General features: G+C 35.7%; 1 protein-coding gene across 2 annotated transcripts in view; it reads right to left on the minus strand.

Moving 5' to 3' along the window:
- Window positions 1–20,200, minus strand: part of LOC123564078 (anaphase-promoting complex subunit 1-like) — a 93,755-nt gene extending 73,555 nt beyond the window's left edge. Inside the window, exons 1-3 of one of the 2 annotated variants that reach the window (XM_053518245.1) lie at window positions 20,052–20,200; window positions 4,097–4,240; window positions 1,269–1,349 (exon numbers count right to left, since the gene is read on the minus strand). In XM_053518245.1, the coding sequence (XP_053374220.1) occupies window positions 1,269–1,349; window positions 4,097–4,180 (165 nt within the window). In that variant the 5' untranslated portion in view covers window positions 4,181–4,240; window positions 20,052–20,200. Of the gene's footprint in view, window positions 1–1,268; window positions 1,350–4,096; window positions 4,241–6,187; window positions 6,291–20,051 lie in introns of those variants that run through there. The other variant, XM_053518247.1, reaches the window with a different exon arrangement.
- Between the last annotated feature and the right edge of the window lie 1,151 nt (window positions 20,201–21,351).

Consider the following 21,351-nt stretch of genomic DNA (forward strand, 5'->3'; position numbering starts at 1 on the left):
CGCTCACCTGAGTATATTGAACCACATGTTTCAAATGGCAAACTGATGCTAAAATATTAGAAAGTAGATCAGTAGGTCACATTTATGGTCACTGAAAGACAGTTTAAAGATTGGTGTGCAAAACTGTACATGTCATCCAAATTTCAAGGCTGGATCTTAAACTAGAGTGGTCACAAGCAAAAGTTTACACTCGGACACACGGACGACGTAGACCTACTGACCTAGTTTTTGACCGCAGTTGACCCCGTTTTGAACTTGACCTAGATATCATCAAGATGAATATTCAGACCAATTTTCATACAGATCCCATGAAAAATATCGCATCTAAAGAGGTCACAAGGTTTTTCTATTATTTGACCTACTGACCTAGTTTTTGATGGCGCGTGACCCAGTTTCGAACCTGACCTAGATATCATCAAGGTGAACATTCTGACCAATTTTCATGAAGATCCATTGAAAAATATGGCCTCTAGGGAGGTCAAAAGTTTTTTCTATTTTTAGACCTACTGACCTAGTTTTTGACTGCACGCGACCCAGTTTCGAACTTGACCTAGATATCATCAGGGTGAAAATTATGACCAATTTTCATGAAGATCCATTGAAAAGTATGGACTCTAAAGAGGTCACAAGGTTTTTCTACTTGTAGACCTACTGACCTAGTTTTTGACCGCACGTGACCCAGTTTTGAATCTGACCTAGATATCATCAAGGTGAACATTATGACCAATTTTCATGAAGATCCATTGAAAAATATGGCCTCTAGGGAGGACACAAGGTTCTTCTATTATTTGACCTACTGACCTAGTTTTTGACCGCACGTGACCCAGTTTCGAACTTGACCTAGATATCATCAAGGTGAACAATCTGACCATTTTCATGAAGATCCATTGAAAAATATGGCCTCTAGGGAAGTCACAAGGATTTTCTATTTTTAGACCTACTGACCTAGTTTTGGACCGCACATGACCCAGTTTCGAACATGACCTAGATATCATCAAGATGAACATTCTGACCAACTTTCATAAAGATCCCATGAAGAATGTAACCTCTAGAGTGGTCACAAGCAAAAGTTTACGGACGCACGCACGCACGCCGCTTGATCACAAAAGCTCACCTTGTCACTTTGTGACAGGTGAGCTTAAAACGGTACAATGTCATTAACTGTCAAACAAGACTGACCACCTTTACTGAACTGTTTGCAAAAATAGAGTAAATGCCAACATCAACGAGATTTGTCCATAAACAGAAATAAAATTGTAAAAGATCACCTTGCCACTGTCCTGTATAGATATATCTCTGAAGGATTTAAGCAGAGGAAGACCAGGATCTGTGTGAACCACATTCTGTACCTGCAAACATAAAATACAACATTTAAACATACTGCTAAGGCATTGATGAAAGCAGAGTATAACTGCAAAAGTCAATGGGACATTATAAGACTATAGATGTATGTGGTAAAATATAAATTACAAGGAAATCAGTGCATCTAACAAGAGCTGTCTGTTGACAGCGCACTCGACTATTCGAAGCATTGACAGAAGTATAGGGTCAAAATAAAACCTGAGATTTTCAGACAAAAGAAAAGGAACAGATAAGACAAACAATAAACCTGCATTTGTGGAATTGGATAAGTCTTGCACTATATGGCAATATGTGACTAAGATGGTAAGCAAGTGTTCAAAGTTTCAAAGACATATATCAAACAGTTAATAGACAAAATATCAAATGGTATGAGAAACCTAACTAATTTCTATGTCCAGATAAGGGCCATAACTGAGCTAAAGTCCTTGTCCTAGGTAAGTAGACTATTAAGGTAAACAAGTAGTCAAAGTTTCAAAGCCATATGACAAACAGGTTAGGCAAAATACAGACTGGTACAAAATCTTAACTGATTTCAAAGTCAAAAAAGGGCCATAATTTAGCCAACATAGTTGACAGAGTTATGTACTCTTGCCTACAGATTGGAATCATGATGATAAACAAGTGTTAAAAGTTTCAAAGCCACACGTCAAAAAGCTTTGACAAAACGTTGACTTGTATGAAACTGAACCAATTTCCAAGTCAAAAAAGGGCCGTAATTCAACCAAAATAGTTGACAGAGTTATGTACTCTTGCCAACAGATGGAAATCATGATGATAAACAAGTGTACAAAGTTTCAAACCCATATGTCAAATAATTTTGACAAAACATGGATTTGTACAAAAACTGAACAAATTCCAAGTCAAAAAAGGGCCATAATTTAGCCAAATTTGTTGACAGAGTTATGTACTCTTGCCTACAAATATAAATCATGATGATAAACAATTGTTCAAACTTTCAAAGCCATATGTCAAATAGCTTTGACAAAACATGGACTTGTACAAATATTGTACCAATTTCCAAGTCCAAAAAGGGCCATAATTTGGCCAAAATAGTTGACAGAGTTATGTACTGTTGCCTACAGATGGAAATCATGATGATTAACAAGTGTTCAAAGTTTCAAAGCCATATGTCAAATAATTTTGACAAAACATGGACTTGTACCGAAACTGAACCAATTTCCAAGTAAAAAAAGGGCCATAATTCAGCTAAAATAGTTGACAGAGTTATGTACTCTTGCTTAAAAATATAAATCATGATGATTAACAATTGTTCAAACTTTCAAAGCCATAACTGAGTCGTGCCATGAGAAAACCAACATAGTGGGTTTGCGACCAGCATGGATCCAGACCAGCCTGCGCATCCGCGCTGTCTGGTCAGGATCCATGCTGTTCGCTTTCAAAGCCTATTGCAATTAGAGAAACTTTTAGCGAACAGCATGGATCCTGACCAGACTGCGCGGATGCGCAGGCTGGTCTGGATCCCTGCTGGTCGTAAACCCACTATGTTGGTTTTCTCATGGCACGGCTCCCAAGTCCAAAAAGGGCCATAATTCAGCCAAAATAGTTGACAGAGTTATGTACTTTTGCCTACAGATAGAGACTGTTATATTAAACAAGTGATAAAAGGTTCAAAGCCATATGTCAAACACTTTACACAAAATGTGAACTGGTACGAAAAACTTAAGATTTCTAAGTTAAAAGGGGCCATAACTCAGCCAAAATTCTTGAAGGAGTTATGCACTCTTGCCTAAAACTGGACATGGTGATGGTAAACATGTGACAAGTGTTGAAAGTTTCAAAACTTTATCTCAAAAGACTTTGTCAACTAGACTGTATCTGTAGGACACAGGGTGTGCCCCCCCCCCCCCCCCCACTGGTACATTTGTCACAAATAAGGGGAAATCATTCAAATGTTTGCAGTCTTAATGGGGTATAGCCTCAAAAAAAAATTATGAAATGGATTCATTATTCTATACCATATACTTTTTGAGCTATGAGCATCACAAACAAAAAATCCACTATTTTGGCTATTTCAAGGGCCATAACTCTGTAATAAAAGCTAAAATTCTCAAGAAGAATGCCAAGTGTGCAAGTCACATTATGATAAAGACTCAAGCAAGGTTTCATGAATTTACATTAAATACTTTTTGAATGAGGCACATAATTAGGTGAAAATGTGCATTTTTTACTATTTCAGGGGCCATAACTCTGGAAATAGGGGGCAAACCCAGATGAAAAATAGAAGGTGCGCAAGTTCATATCATGATAAAGATTCATGCAAGGTTTCATCAATTTATATCAAATCCTTTTTGAGCTAGGCATGTCACAAGGTGAAAATGTGCATTTTTGACTATTTTAGGGGCCATAACTCTAGAAATAGGGGGCGGAGCCAGACGAAAAATAGGAGGTGTGCAAGTTCGTACCATGATAAAGACTCATGCAAGGTTTCATCAATTTATATCAAATACTTTTTGAGCTAGGCGTGTCACAAGGTGAAAATGTGCATTTTTTACTATTTCAGGGGCCATAACTCTAGAAATAGGGGGCGGACCCAGATGAAAAATAGGAGGTGCGCAAGTTCATATCATGATTAAGACTCATGCAAGGTTTCATGAATCTATATCAAATACTTTTTGAGCTAGGCGTGTCACAAGGTGAAAATGTGCATTTTTGACTATTTCAGGGGCCATAACTCTAAAATTCACTTCCTAAAATAATAAGAATTTTCTCTGACCTGTATTTGAAATTTCCCAGGATGCTGTTGAACATATTCTCGGCCGAATGGAACAAAGTCCTGGGTGTCACAGGCCGTGATCATTTCATCCGTATCCAGTGTGATAGATTATAAATCTAACATTCCAAAAGTAGAAATCTGATCCTGAAAACCAGTAGAAATTCTCAATAAATCCATTATGGAAGTTTATGCTTTCAGTATATTTTTTCAATCTTGATGAACTAGTATAAAGTAGTATTTTTAATTTGACATCTACGTATAATTCTTAAAATCAAGCTATTATTTCAATCCTTAACCAAAACAACAGGATCATTAATTGAACAAGAGCTGTCCGTAAGACAGCCAAGCTCGACTATTCGAAATATTGTCACAGAAGCAGGAAATTATTACCCAAAATGTTAAATATCAAAAGAGTTTTAAGTTCGAAAGGGGACATAATTTGACCAAAATACATATCAGAGTTATGGGACTTGATGCTATCAACTAGTTTTATAACCCTGAAGAAACATGTTAAGTTTCAATTCAATATCTGCATTACTTTTGGGGATAGTAACTTGCATGTAAAACTTTAACCAGAATTTTCTAAGTCTAAAAGGGGGCATTATTTGCTCAAAATTCATGTTAAGAGTTATGAAACTTGACCCAATGAGGTTGGTAATTGACCTAGAAAAAGAATAAATAAGTTTCAAAGCTATATGCCTTTTGGTAATAGCTGTATGTACCTGCACACAAAACTTTAACCAGGATTTTCTAAGTCCAAAAGGGGCCATAATTTGCCCAAAATACATGTCAGAGTTATGGGACTTGGTGCTATCAACTAGTTTTATAATCCCAAAGACACATGTGAAGTTTCAATTTAATATCTGTAGTAGTTTTGGAGATAGTTACTTGCATGTAAAACTTTAACCAGGATTTTCTAAGTCCAAAAGGGGGCATAATTTGGCCAAAATATATGTCAGAGTTATGGGACTTGACCCAGTGAGGTAGGTAATTGATCTAGAAAAAGAAAAAATAAGTTTCAAAGTTATATGCCTTTTAGTAATAGCTGTATGTACTTGCACGCAAAACTTTAACCAGAATTTTCTAAGTCCAAAAGGGGGCATAATTTGGCCAAAATGAAGGTCAGAGTTATGGGACTTGGTGCTATCAACTAGTTTTTTAACCCCGAAGACACGTGAAGTTTCAATTCAATATCTGCATTAGTTTTGGAGATAGTAACTTGCATGTAAAACTTTAACCAGAATTTTCTAAGTCCAAAAGGGGGCATAATTTGCTCAAAATACATGTTAGAGTTATGGAACTTGACCCAGTGAGGTTGGTAATTGACCTAGAAAAAGAATAAATAAGTTTCAAAGCTATATGCCTTTAAATGATAGCTGTATGTACTTGCATGCAAAAACTTAACCAAGGTGTGACGCCGACGCCAACGCCAGGGTGAGTAGAATAGCTAGACTATTCTTCGAATAGTCGAGCTAAAAACTATCTTTTGTAGCAAAATCTCTAATAATGTTTTTAATTACTTTGTTCTGACAAAATTTAATGTCATCTTATGGCTGCATGTCAAAAACAAGAGGGCCATGATGGGCCTAGAATGCTCATCTGACTTTAACTGCTTGCTTTAACAGTTTTGGTACATAATTTTGCAAAGAAAATGTCTGTGAAATTACTTTGAAATACTGGCAGTGCCAGTGTTTTGACACAAATATTTTTAAAGTTTCTACTAAATAAATATGCCAATATGTGTATGAGTGTGATTTTCTTAGTCCAAAAGGGGGCATAATTTAGCCAAATTACATGTAAGAGTTATGGGATCTGACCCAGTGAGGTTGGTAACTGACCTAGAAAAAGAAACAATAAGTTTCAAAGCTATAATATGCGACTGAGTAAAAGCGATATATATTTGCATGCACAACTTTAATTAGGATTTTCCAAGTCCAAATGATTATGGAGGCATAATTTGCCCAAAAAATCATGTCAGAGGTATTGGACTTGATCCTGTCAGATTGGTTACTGACCTAGAAAAAGAAAAAATAACTTTCAAAGCTATAATATTTGCCTTTAAATTATAGCTACATGTACTTGCATGCAAACCTTTTACCAGGATTTTCTTAGTCCAAAAGGGGGCACAATTTGCCCGAAATACATGTCAGAGTTATGGGACTTGACCCAGCAGTGTGGTTGGTAATTAACCTAGAAAAAAATAAGTTTCAATGCTATATGCCTGTAAATGACAGCTATATGTACTTGCATGCAAAACTTCAACCAAGGTATGATGCCTACGCTGACGCCAGGGTGAGTAGAATAGCTCGACTATTCTTCGAATTGTCAAGCTAATAAATGACTTTCAAAAATTATATTATGATAAGTTATTGATAATTTTAATCATTTCCCAGTGATTCAAATGTACAGACTGTTTTGACTTAGGAAAATATTTTCCTTTGATAATAGTCAATCATCTTTCATAATGGCGGTCAACCTGAGGGCATGTCTAACCTTTGAATCTTCTGAAAATTGCCATTTTCAGTGTGATTGTGACCAGATTAATGGCATTTCCGAAAATTAATTTTGGTACTAAAATAAACTTCAGAATGTATATCTAGTGCAATTCTGAACATTTCATACTTCATGAAGAAAAAATGGTCAACTTGGGTTGACTTTGAGTAAAAATATTACATCAATATGCAACAAGTTGTAATTTATTCAAAAACCTCTTTTCTGGTTGCATTTATAATATACCAGTTAAAGTCTATAATGTTCATAGATATTAGCATTTTAAAGTAAAGACATGGTATCAGGCAGCCACTGTATATTCACTGTTTATATCAGATTAAGCATAAGGTATAGCTACATTGACCTGCTGGTGTACAAGATCATACATCTGGTAAAATGACAATCCAATAACAGATGAAATATGCAAAATGTAGATAATTTGATCAACACTTGATACATATGAGCCGTGCCATGAGAAAACCAACATAGTGGGTGTGCGACCAGCATGGATCCAGACCAGCCTGCGCATCTGCGCAGTCTGGTCAGGATCCATGCTGTTCGCTATCAGTTTCTTCAATTCCAATAGGCTTTAAAAGCGAACAGCATGGAGCCTGACCAGACTGCGCGGATGCGCAGGCTGGTCTGGATCCATGCTGGTCGCAAACCCACTATGTTGATTTTCTCATGGCATGGCTCATATATATATTGTTCTGAGTATCTATGATCATGATGATTTTACATGAAACTGTTGATGACTGGTGTCAGATTTCTGCATCTGTCCAAGTAAACTGGAGGTTAATCAGTGATTAATTCTAGCTACCATAACTTAACTGGCACCTTTTATGTTTTCTAATAGTCACATCCATAAAGTTATGGCTTAACTCTTATTTGTTTATGTATTAAAACTAGTGTCAAACCACAACATCTGCACACTCGCTCTCATGAAAACTGATGACTTAATGCAAAGTTTGTAGCACATGGTTATTTTTTAATGTTAAGATAAACACTTTTATGTTTATGAATTTAATCATGAACATTCGCATTTTCAACAAAATTCATAGAAACATACTGTACGTAGTTCACAAAAAATATCTAAAAACAATGATAATATACTGCCCATATGTTTTCCTACAGAAAAGTAGGTCAATCATGTCACAAGTACTAATAAGCTTTGATAATGTGGCAGTTGAGTCCAATAAGTCCAGGGATGTTCAAAGATAATCCGTCACAGACCTATTGTAAAGCAATCGTTGGATTTACCTGTATTGGAAAATAAACAGTGTCTATTGTATTGGGGTCAACTGCCACATTATCAAAGTTTATTAGTACAATGGTGGGCATAATACTGCAGACAACATTACCCATTTGAAACTTATGTCTATAAGACTATAACCCATCTTTAAATTGTGATGCACGATTAACCATCAAAATCAATGTCAAAACCCTAACATATAAAAACTCTTACAAGTATGCACAATTCATATTGCATTGTATGCATCAACAATGAGCACATAATATTATAAGCACAAAATCATATAAACCTAAACAAACACATTGAAAAAACAAAACAAGAGGGCCATGATGGCCCTATATCGCTCACCAGAGTTGATCTGGCATACTGACCTAGTTTTTGACCCCACATGACCATGTTTCAACTTGACCTAGAGATCATCAAGACAAATATTCTGACCAAGTTTCATAAGATTTGGTTACAGGCTTACAGCTATGGCTTCTAGGGTTTTTCCTTTGATTTGATCAGGTGACCCAGATTTTGACCCTGTCATCAAGACAAACATTCTGATCAATTCTCATGAGTTTCAAACTTCAACTGTAGACTAGAGTGTTAACAAGATTTTCCTTTGATCTGGCCTACTGACCTAGTTTTGACCGCATATGACCCAGTTTCAAACTTGACCTAGAGATAATCTATACAAACATTCTGTCTAAGTTTCATAAGGATTGGGTTACAACTGTAGCCTCTAAGAGTGTTAACAAGCTTTTCCTTTGATTTGAATGGGTGACCTAGATTTTTACCCCACATGACCCAGATTCGAACTTGACCTAGAGATCATCAAGACAAACATTCTGACCAATGCTAATGAGTTTCAAACTTAAACTGTGGACTTCAGAGTGTTAACAAGATTTTGCTTTGATCTGGCCTACTGACCTAGTTTTTGACCCCACATGACCCAGAGATCATCAAGACATTCTGACCAAGTTTCATAAAGATTGGGTCACAAATGTGGCCTCTAGAGTGTTAACAAGGCAAATGTTGACAGACGACGCACATCAACGGACAATTATCGGTCACAATAGCTCACCTTCGTGCTCTGGTGAGCTAAACAAGAGGGCCATGATGGCCCTATATTGCTCACCAGAGTGGTCTGGCCTACTGACCTAGTTTTTGACCCAAATAACCCAGATTTGAACTTGACCTAGAGGTCATCAAGACAAACATTCTGACCAATTCTCATGAGTTTCAAACTTTAAATGTGGACTCTAGTGTGTTAACAAGATTTTCCTTTGATTTGCCCTAGTGACCTAACTTTCGACCACACATGACCCAGTTTCAAACTTGACCTAGAGATCATCAAGACAAACATTCTGACCAAGTTTCATAAAGATTGGGTTACAAATGTGACCTCTAGAGCAGGGTTGGCGACTACCTGCCCAGGGCGGGTTTACCCGCCCGGGACAACCTGGGTTTTCCCGGGTTGGGCAATACTCCTAAAAATGAATGAAGTGGGCAATACTGGGCAATAAGAAGTTTTTCTAATTTTTTTTTACCAAAACAGTTGAGTTTCTATGTTATAAAATGTTAGCTAATTCTTACATTAAAATTTTATACTTACTTTGAAGCCATTGATGAAGTGATAGGTAGCTGACAGAACAGTTTCATTTACAAAATTATGGTTTATTTACACAACAAAATATTTTTTTATGTGAAAGTAAACACCTTTCAACATTTATAGATCTCCTAGGTTACAACTAGATTTTGCTTAACATATGATAGTCTACCAGTCTCAGGGTTTTTTTTTTTTTGCCGATTTTATAGCCGTTATTCGGTTATGTTCCCAATCGAAAATAGTATCTTTTTTTCCCAATTTCAAGCAAAAAAAAATCCAAGAAAAACAGCAAGTACGATGAAAACTGACATATGAAACATTTGGCAATCATCGTTTCTATTTATCTGCGCAAGCGTCTTATAGAAATAGATCAATATCAACAGCAACAATGGTAAAAACATGTCACACAATTCAAAATATTATGTCAAAAGACTTGAAAAAATGCAAAGAATAGACAATTTATTCAAACAAGCAGCATTATCAAAAGCTATAACAAGTGTAGGTTTAGTCAACCAGCAAAAGCGACCCCAACTTTTGAAACAACTGAAAGTCAAACTTCGTCCCCTTTGACGGCTTTGGATTCTCAAACTTCATCTCATTATTGAATGAAAGTTCTGACCAGCAGAATGTTGACTGTTTCAAGAATATGAAAGTCTGTGAAATTGATCTGTAAACTATCTTATCACACCAAGTTACAGTTAACTAAACATGAAAATCAGTAATTGTGTTCATACTAGTATTGGCTTTAACAGGTATGGATATTGAAATTTGTACTTTTTCCCAATTTTAGCAAAAATGCTGCTAAAATTCCCAATGCCACTGGCATGGGTCATGTTCCCAAAATGTTGAGAAAAAACCCTGCACTCTAGTTCTTCTTTATCACGAAGCATTCTGTAACTGAACATAAGTTTTGCAGTTTTTTCGAACCCAAGTCTGTTTCTGAGTTTTGTTTGAATAATACCAAAATTTGAAAACACCCTTGCAACTGATTAACACAGTGTAACATTTCAGTCTATGACCTTTCAGACTGTCAATTTTGGCACTAACCACAGTGCCACAGTCTTTACATTTTGCAATCTTTTTTTAATCATCCACAGTAACATTAAAACAATTCCACACAGGGTCCTTAGGTTTAATGGTTATATGATAGAAATGACAATGTGAGTAAAATGAGTAGATTTAAGTTGTTCACACTTTTAACTTTAATCCCCTAATCTTGCTCAATAATTGCTCAATCATCATTATAATAATGTCTATTCAAAAGATTTTTTATAGATATTATAGCACTAGGCATGCAGGTGTCACTCAGCTATCACTATATGGGTTGTTAGTCAACTAAAGTGTTGAAATATGTATTGAAGTTTGAACTGAAATATTATATTGCCCAGTATTGACAAATAATTCCAAATTCAAAATGGTTAAAATTAGCAGTAAAACAACAAGAGCTGTCCGTAAGACAGCCAAGCTCGACTATTCGAAATATTGTCACAGAAGCAGGAAATTATTTATTACCCAAAATGTTAAATATCAAAAGAGTTTTAAGTTCGAAACGGGACATAATTTGACCAAATTGCATACCAGAGTTATGGGACTTGATGCTATCAACTAGTTTAATAACCCCGAAGAAACATGTTAAGTTTCAATTCCATATCTGCATTAGTTTTGGAGATAGTAACTTGCAAGTAAAACTTTAACCAGAATTTTCTAAGTCCAAAAGGGGGCATAATTTGCTCAGAATACATGTTACGAGTTATGGAACTTGACCCAGTGAAGTTGGTAACTGACCTAGAAAAAGAATAAATAAGTTTCAAAGCTATATGCCTTTTGGTAATAGCTGTATGTACTTGCACGCAAAACTTTAACCAGGATTTTCTAAGTCCAAAAGGGGGCATAATTTGGCCAAAATACATGTCAGAGTTATGGGACTTGATTCTATCAATTAGTTTTATAACCCCGAAGACACATGTGAAGTTTCAATTTAATATCTGCATTAGTTTTGGAGATAGTAGCTTGCAAGTAAAACTTTAACCAGGATTTTCTAAGTCCAAAAGGGGGCATAATTTGGCCAAAATACATGTCAGAGTTATGGGACTTGACCCAGTGAGGTAGGTAATTGATCTAGAAAAAGAAAAAATAAGTTTCAAATCTATATGCCTTTTAGTAATAGCTGTATGTACTTGCACGCAAAACTTTAACCAAAATTTTCTAAGTACAAAAGGGGGCATAATTTGGCCAAAATGAAGGTCAGAGTTATGGGACTTGGTGCTATCAACTAGTTTTATAACCCCGAAGACACATGTGAAGTTTCAATTCAATATCTGCATTAGTTTTGGAGATAGTAACTTGCATGTAAAACTTTAACCAGAATTTTCTAAGTCTAAAAGGGGGCATAATTTGCTCAAAATACATGTTAGAGTTATGGAACTTGACCCAGTGAGGTTGGTAATTGACCTAGAAAAAGAATAAATAAGTTTCAAAGCTATATGCCTTTAAATGATAGCTGTATGTACTTGCATGCAAAAACTTAACCAAGGTGTGACGTCGACGCCGACGCCAGGGTGAGTAGAATAGCGAGACTATAGTCGAGCTAAAAACTAAATGATTTATTTTTGAATAACTGGTACTCTCAAGTAGATAACTCTAGTAACAGTACGTTTTACCGTGTATTCAAAAGATCATTTGTAAACGAACTGTACTTATCAAATTTACAAAACTCTTCACTATATAACGTGATTAAATTTACAACAAGAAATCATAGGTTACCAATAGAAACGGGAAACTGGACAAGAATACCATTAAATGAACGTTTATGTAACTCATGTAGAAACAAAATCGGGGACGAATTTCACTACCTTTTCGAATGTGATCAATTTACTAATGAAAGAAGACAATATATTAAACCGATTTATTATAGACGACCAAACATGTTTAAATTGGAAAAACTTATTTGTACCAAGAATAACTCAGAATTTCAGAAATTGTGCAAGTTTGTCAAAATAATATTGCGGAATATAAGAATGTAGCTAAATATATTCATTTTTTCTGTATTCTGTATTATTTGATACATTATTTCCTTAAAATGTTGAAAATGTCCGATTTTTTATAAATGAAAACCACATATAAATGTATAAATGTGATTTTGTATTGCAGCCTCGTTTACATGTATTATTGTTGTAAATACCTCATAATGCATGTTTTGTACATGTCTGAGAGAATAAAAGAGATGTTCTGTTCTGTTCTGACAAGTAAAATGGTTTTCCCAGTATTACCTACTGGGCTGGGCAATATGCTTAAAACCCGGGTTTTTGCCAACCCTGCTCTAGAGTGTTAACAAGCTTTTCCTTTGATTTGACTGGGTGACCTAGTTTTTGGCCCCACATGACCAAGATTTGAAATTGACCTAGAGATCATCAAGACACACATTCTGACCAAGTTTCCTAAGATTGGGTCACAAATGTGGCCTCTAGAGTGTTAACAAGCTTTTCCTTTGATTTTTCCAATGATTCTTTGGACTTTTGGCTGGACGTTGATGTTTAAGTTTTCCTCAGGTCACTGCCCCTAGTGTTGCTAGCATTTTCGATCTCTGCGGGCCTTTTTGCACCAAGAAACAGGTTATTTTCCTCTCCATTTCCGCAGAACTTTGCAAATTACAGACCAAAATGAAAACAAGTATTGCCTAGATGCTTACTTAGATATCCGATAATTACTTTTGTATAAAGTGACAAGCGTCTACAAGCAGTCACGTGATTATTGGTAAATAAACTGCCCCAAAGGAGTTTATTAAGAGAAAAGGACAATTTGAGGGAATTTTCGATTTTCGAACGTGATCGCGAAAATAATCGAGTGCCATGATTTTCTACTCGCATTTTTTTATTCTTATTCGAATTTTGTGAGTTAGCGACCGCTAAATTCAATCCCTGCAGATTCGAACCTGACCTAGAGGTCTTCAAGACAAACATTCTGACCAATTTTAATCAGTTTCAGACTTAAACTGTGGACACTAGAGTGTTAACAAGATTTTCCTTTGATCTGCCCTAGCGACCTAATTTTTGACCACACATGGCCCAGTTTCAAACTTGACCTAGTGATCATAAAGACAAACATTCTGACCAAGTTTCATAAAGATCGGGACACAAATGTGGCCTCTAGAGTGTTAACAAGCTTTTCCTTTGATCTGACCGGGTGACCTAGTTTTTGACCCCACATGATCAAGATTCGAACTTGACCTAGTGATCATGAAGACAAACATTCTGACCAAGCTCCATAAAGATTGGGTCAAAAATATTGCCTCTAGAGTGTTAACAAGCTTTTCTTTGGATTTGACCGGGTGACCTAGTTTTTGACCCCACATGACCCTGATTCGAACTTGACCTAGAGGTCATCAAGACAAACATTCTGACAAATTCTCATCAGTTCCAAACTTAAACTGTGGACTGTAGAGTGTTAATAAGATTTTCCTTTGATCTGGCCTAGTGACCTAATTTTTAACCCCACATAACCCAGTTTCGAACTTGACCTAGAATTCACCAAGGCAAACATTCTGACCAAGTTTCATAAAGATTGGGTCACAAATGTGGCTTCTAGAGTGTTAACAAGGCAAATGTTGACGCACGATGCACACCGCATGCCGACGGACAATGACCGGTCACAATAGCTCACCTTGAGCACTTCGTGCTCTGGTGAGCTAAAAAGAAGAAATGCTTCAACATCATGCTCTTAAATAGGTCACTGGCGAGTTCCCTGATTGCAGGGAAGACTGGGTTGGACAGGGCCTCCGCTGTCGATCGCCAATGTCGCCATTTGCGATAATTTTAAGAATTTGGCGCTAAATTTTGCGAACTGGCGAAAATAAGTGGCGCATAGTTTTTTTTCCTCGGCATTTGTTTTTTCCGTAGTGATATAAGTGGCCCAATAATTGGTTCCTGATACACGTTTAATTAGACGCTGGTAGTGAATAAAATCGATAACCAGTCTAGGCAGTGTTGACAATTCGACTATTGAAGTTGGTTGACACTTTGAGAAGATATAGTAGTCGCAACTTGACCGCGATGGTTGACCTTAGGCTGATTATTCATATCGATTATTTCATTATAGTCATCAAGGGTGCTTAGGATAGCTGTGTATATTTATACTGAATTAGTTTGTATACATTGCAGTATCAAAGTATATATACTTACATTTGACCTGTTAAAACTTTCCAATACACTAATTTGTATTTACATAAATTATATTTTCTTTTTCTCATGCAGCTCGTGTTTTACGTACATTCCTTTTCAATAATAGGTTGTGCCTCATTATGTATTATAATGCAAAGGTCAACCATCGGGGTCAAGTTGCGTCCACTATAATTGCGTAATAATGTGTGAATTGATGATTAACCAGTAATCAAAACATCTGCCAGCTTGTATGTTTGACCTCTGCCGAGAATTCACCAAAATTAACGCCACTTACGGAGTACTTCATGTGTTGCAATTTTTTACAAAAAAAAAAAAAGATCGACATGTTTGAGGCATGCAGTTGTATGACTGACGAATTTTAAATAAGTACGAAAGATACATTTAATTTGTTAGTTTTTGCAAGATAATTTTGTAATTCCTCAGTTTTTATAAAAGATTTTAACGATGGATCCGAAAACAAAAACACATCGACCTCAATTTGTATCCTGGACCTGATTAATTTCTTTGAAATGTTCAGAAGCTGGAAGATATCACTTGCTACCATGGCTTCTTAAAAATCATTAGACAAGTGTTCAACTCGACCTTTTAGAATAGAAAAAAATCTGAATTTTCCTTTCCGAAAATAAATGAGTCCTGAAAAATTGGTAATTCTGACCAAAGAGCTATAAAAATAAAAATTACTTCTACAATAAACTAATGCACCTTCAAAACTTGTTATTATTCCTAATGAAATTATTTACAATATTTTATTTCTCTATGCACACTATGACAGCCAACTAAGAGAAATAAAAGTGGCTCAGAACTTTGGCTCAAAAATGGCTCTAAAGTGGCTCCAACTTTTTCAAATTGGCGAAAAGGTTGGCGACAAGTATGAAAAACCCAGAGGAGGCCCTGGTAATAGCACATTGTTTTTTTTGAAAATCAAGATCAACATTTTGTATATGAATTTTAATGAATTATAATTATAAACATTTTCAACAAAGTTCATGAAAAACAAACCTTATATCAATATTTAACGATTCTATAAAGACTAAATTTGTTTTCAAAATGATGAGTATCCTTATCAGGTCACAAGTTCACAACTGCAATGCCAGGCAAATTATTGCAGACAGCAGTATCCATTTGAAAATTGTGTGTAAACTTTGTGGCAGAATTTGTTGCATGGTTCATTTAATGCGCGATAAAAAATAAAACAATAGAAAATTTTTGACGGAAAAGGAGAGATCATATTATTTCATTTGAGGAAATTATAACATGAAAGACTTCTGGCAAGATTTCTGCTAAGGTTTCAATACAAGATTCCTTTCAGATTCGTGACAGCAGCATATATATACCTAATTCTCGATATTCCGTGGTTTCTCATTCATTCCATGGCTCTCAAAATTAAGCTTGTGCTGCTGCCGTGCATGTCCGAAGTTCATGCAAGTTTCTCAGAAAAGTAAACAAAGATTTGTAAGCATCTAAAAATGCACAATAAACAGGTTAGTATATGGCTTATTTACTTAAAAATATGGAAATGTAAAAAAAGCTTTTCAGTGCTAAGGAAAAAGAGGGTGACATACAAAAACTTTTGTTAAAATACAAACATGCAAACTGATTGTAACAAAATTGTAGCAACACATTAAGCAGTCCCCTAACTAAATACTGAGCAGCAGGGCTCCGGAAATTTTGATAACTCAATCGGTCCGAAACGAAAATCCTGACATCGGCGCTACCCCACCCACCGCATTCCCAATATTACATATTTTGTAAAACGTGATAGGGTAAAGAAATAAGCATGTCAAGCATTAAAACTGAGTTACCAGTCATTGCGCGTTACCATACAATGAAGACAGTTATTCAGTGTTATGTGTGATCGTTACTTTGTTTAAATTTCGATGTTTTTCCGAGATAATACGAGGCATTGACACCGTGTGCGTAACTAGTCTAAAAGCCAACGCACGTGACTTCGATACCGTATACACGGCAGATACTTTGTGATGTTTCCTCATTCTTTGACGGAATTCTATAAAATACGATGCGTCAAAGTGAGTTACACGACACATTTTCTCTGCTAAACAGCCTCAGTATTTAAAGAATACTCTGCCGCGGACCGAATGTGTACGTTATTTGAACGCTGAGATCGAATTTCCCGCATGTATAGTACCAAAACGTCACGCGGGTTGGCCACGGATATTTCATTTCACTTACGTTGTACTTCAATAAGCAACTACATTTTATAAAGTTATATGTTCTCTTCTGATGTAAGCAAAATTTCATTTTGAAACGTTTTTTAAAAGACCGATTTGATAAACAGTGCCACTCCGGTTTTCTTTATCATTCGTGGTTTTTCTTTTTTGTACAGTCGGGTTGCAAAGACGAGCACTGATTGCGTCACGCGCTAATTACGGACCGATTATCAAAGTGACAATCAGACCGATTGACACGTTTATTGATTATCTGAAGGTGTGACCAACAATTTCCTACTTGGCAGGTGATCGTGTATTGAGATATCAGACCGAAATTTATACTTTTCTCCATTTTTACGGGACCGATTTTTTTCGATTTTTCACTTCACGAATCGGTCTGAAAAGTCAAAAATCGGTCCAAAACCGACAAACCGGCAAATTTCCGAAGCCCTGCTGAGCAGTGTAATTTGTCAAGGTACCCTTCACCATAGTGGCCATCAATTAGCCAATCAGAGCCATGGATTCAATGAGAAGCTGCCAGCTGATCCAGACAAATGTAGGTCAACATACATGAGGTGAGATTTTTCATTTTCTGCCATATCTTGTAGATTTTTTGACTTAGCATGGTTATATTGAAAGGTTGCAGCTACTTTTGGTTAAAAAACAACATGTGAATACATAACATCAAACGCGCATGCGCAGTTTTGGCAATTAAGAGCCACGGAATTACGAGAACACAGCATATCCCAGACTCACCAGTTTCGACGCACATAACAAGCAACATGGCCGCGCTTTTTCATTCAGTAACATACGTGACTCTATTAGATGTTGCATGTGCACTAACCTTTTATGCACTGAATCATACCAATAACATCTTATTCTAAACAACTGACTGCCAGAAATCAAAAGGTAAACAACAACTAGTGTGGTCGGCCATACTTTTTTCTAACACACCTATTTTGACGCATCTTACATGATACTTTTTATGAAGTTTTTGATTGGCTTAAATATTTGTGCAATCACTGTAAGTAATGTGCTACACCATAACTATCATGGATGCTGCAATAAAACTTGACACAAAAGCAGATGCAAGTAGATAATCAATATTAACGCCAAATGATATAAATAAATCTGAAAACATTTTAACATTCATGAACATAAGGGGCTAAGAACATAAATAATGACTCTGCTTTTTTAATACACTGTTTGATGTTTTTTCTTTCATTTTTCTGGACTGCAGTGTTTACAGAGGAATTTGGCACATTTTGTTTTATACAAAACTTTAGATGAACCCAGTGTTTGCAGCATACTTGACAAGAGAAAAAAAATGAAGTGTGTAGTAATGATCGCGTTGATATATAATGTGTACACCTTCCAAAACAGTGCATAAAATAGTGCGACTACATATGTCACATGGCAGTGATGTGACCTTGATAGCACCAGAGTCGGCTGCAGACGTTCAACAAAATTTCCAGTAACTTTTTTAATCTAAACTTCCACAGGGACGTTTTTAAAATGGATGGAAATTTGCATTAGTAAAAACATTAAAAATCATGTATAGGGTAAATGTAAGTTGATAAATATCTTCAAATCCTGAACTTTCCAACTTATTTCTCGGTAAAAGTAACCATGATGTTTTCTGTCATTACATCAAGTAACTACGTCATCAGAAACCCCAAGTTAATCGAGAACGAGGTCAAAATAAAAATGGCGTCGAAATAGGTGTGCGTAAAATTACATGGTGCGACGATACTAACATCCCCCTAATCGGCATAATGAAATATGCTAAGCTCTTTTACAGTGCTCCAGCTAGCTATTTACAGCAGGGCGCATCGCCCGTTCCGAAATTCGTTCCGCCCTGTTGCCCCGCCAGGCACCCTGCCCGTTTTACAACCATTCATTTCTTTTTTTAGCCAAACTTCCCTTTTTTTGCCTCAGTGATTATAATACACTGCTTTATTGTCCCCTTTTTATCGAGTGATACACGCTGGGGGGCATTGACATAATTAGCAAACAATTACCTGCTGTAATCGTGCCCGAGGCAGACCATGATATTTTAGACTGCTCCACTAGCATTAAAATCACTGAACCTTAGTGTTAAAACAGTTTGCAAACCAGTCTGAAATCATTATCATTTTCGCGCCACCTGTCAAAGTGTACTTTCGTTTTCGGTAATCTAGTCGTAAATATCCCTTTACACACAACTGAAACTTAAGTCCAGACAACAGACATTTAAATCTAATTAATAAAAATCGATCACAATCAAATTTAAATAGGAAAATATTTTGATTTTATCGTTTTACAAGTTTTTGAAATCGAAAGTAGGTTGTCGTCTGCTTTGTGAAATTGCCGATTTTTCATGAAGATTTCTTTGAAATTAGTTTACTAAGATGTAATGACAGGGTACACTTTAATGTCAGATACTGTAAAATGCTGTTAAACTGTCTTTGCATCATAATAATTTTTCAAAAATATTGTTTAAACTGGACATTAGACGACTTTTAGAAAAAAGTGTAACAATACCCGGATATAAAATTTTGGATACCCGGAATACGTTCTATTACAAGTGCTAAACTTGCTTTTAGACTGTTGGAAGTTAAAAACTTTGCCTGATTTCATTTATTTAAGTGGAAGTTTAAACTTTATTTTCTGTATATATGTTGCATGTATAAATTTATAAATATCAAGTACATGGAGAAGATGTGTACTGAAATTATAACAAGTAAAATAGGCCTAAACACATAGATATTGTTATTCAGTATACAATTACAAAGAAATGTTACAAGTTGATAATCAGTGCCAAGTTAAATACAAACAGCAGAATTTTTAGTTAATAAATAGGGGTATTAGAGATGACAGACATAGCCTATTAAAAGACAAAGTATGCCTTATACCATGCCTAAAGTGTGCCAAAAAAACATGCCTAAATTATGCTAAATTCCATGTCTAAAGTATGTTAAAATGCACTGAATGCATGGACCAGTTATATTTTTTTCCCGGGGGAGCATGGTCCCGGACTGACCCCCCCCCCCCCCAGAAGTGCCCTTTTCAGTGCCAGCACCCTGCCCTTTTTTAATCCTAGCTGGAGCACTGCTTTTATCTCTTTATTCAGCATGTTGTACAGACGTCACAATTTGATATCTTTCGAAATTACCCAAATTAATAAGTGCAATCGGAGTATCGGGTAAAATCCGCGAAAAACAATCGATTCCCTCTTCTGTAGACCTTTACGTTATCGCGAAAACATATGATAAAATTGAAAATAACTACTTACATCAAGTATAGCTAAATCAGCTAGCAAGTCAAATTTTTTTAAACACAAGAACAATGTTTTACAACTTTATTGATAGTTGTACAGTTCAAAACTTCCCCAAAAAAGTCTATTTTCTTGGCTCGGAAAATTGTAATGAAGTCTGAGTAGCTAAACGCTTAATTCGGTGTTTGTTTGTTTTTTTTGCCTCTGGAAAACAATTAATGTTAATCGAGCAAAAAATCAAAGATAGGTCAGAGACCACTAATTCAAAAAAGTAATTCCTACCTCAAAGGTCATTTACAAAAATAATGGAATTGTTTTTTTTTATCCTTAAAATTCAGCCTTTAATCATAATATGTCTAGTCTTAAATCAAATTGTTATGATGTATACATGTATTAATGTCGTATAAGGTAGACTAGTGGGAAGGGGTTAGGTAACAGGATCCTGCTTACTGGGTCTCTAGACAGCCCTAAACGGGATGTCACCGGTAATCAATGTGAACACTGAAAATGGTATTTGCAAAGAGGAGATTTTAATTTATCTGTCAAACACATGAGATGATTTAAAAAGTTTAAAAATACTATTTTTGTAGTTTTAAATATCTTGCAAGTGAGAGGAAACATAACTAAGACATAAGCCACTTTGTAAGTTATATGTGTCTTTGTTTTGATATCTGTCTTCTGCTCTGTTTCGTCGGACCCTTAAAGGGCAAGGAAGGTAAAGGTAAATTTTATTTACCATCACTTTGTGAAACAATGAACATAAGCTCTAAAGAGCTTTTGAGCAACCATATTTTAAGAACAGTTAAAATCAATTATACCTTACCCAAGGAATAGCTGAAAAATAAGTTAATTATATATAAAAGCCATCTTTAAAACTTTAATAACACTGAAAGAATTTTTAAAATCGGAAAAATATTGAAAAAGATATGGCAGTCTGAAATTTAGGAAAATGGCTTATCATGGCTGCAGCCATTTTAGTGTGTTAAGACGTCATTTACACACTGCTGAATTCTTTAATTAACAATTAATCAAGGCCTTCGAGTGGTTTATCGTCTAGTTTACCACGGTTCAGAGTTCAGATGCCTAAATACTGAAGCATCTGAATGATGAACTGTAGTAAATTAGAAGATAAATCACAAGAAGGCCTTGATTGTTTTCATTCTGACATGCTCTTTGACATATTTTAATAAATATTATGCTAGACTTCATTTACCCGAGGAGTAATGTATCGGACGTCATGCAGCAATTTGATGTCATAATTGACGTCATAATGCTCTCTTACCGGTCTGCGCATCAACCGTTGTTTATTGCAGAATAT

This window comes from Mercenaria mercenaria, chromosome 1 (genome assembly GCF_021730395.1).
Source record: "Mercenaria mercenaria strain notata chromosome 1, MADL_Memer_1, whole genome shotgun sequence".
NCBI lineage: Eukaryota > Metazoa > Mollusca > Bivalvia > Venerida > Veneridae > Mercenaria > Mercenaria mercenaria.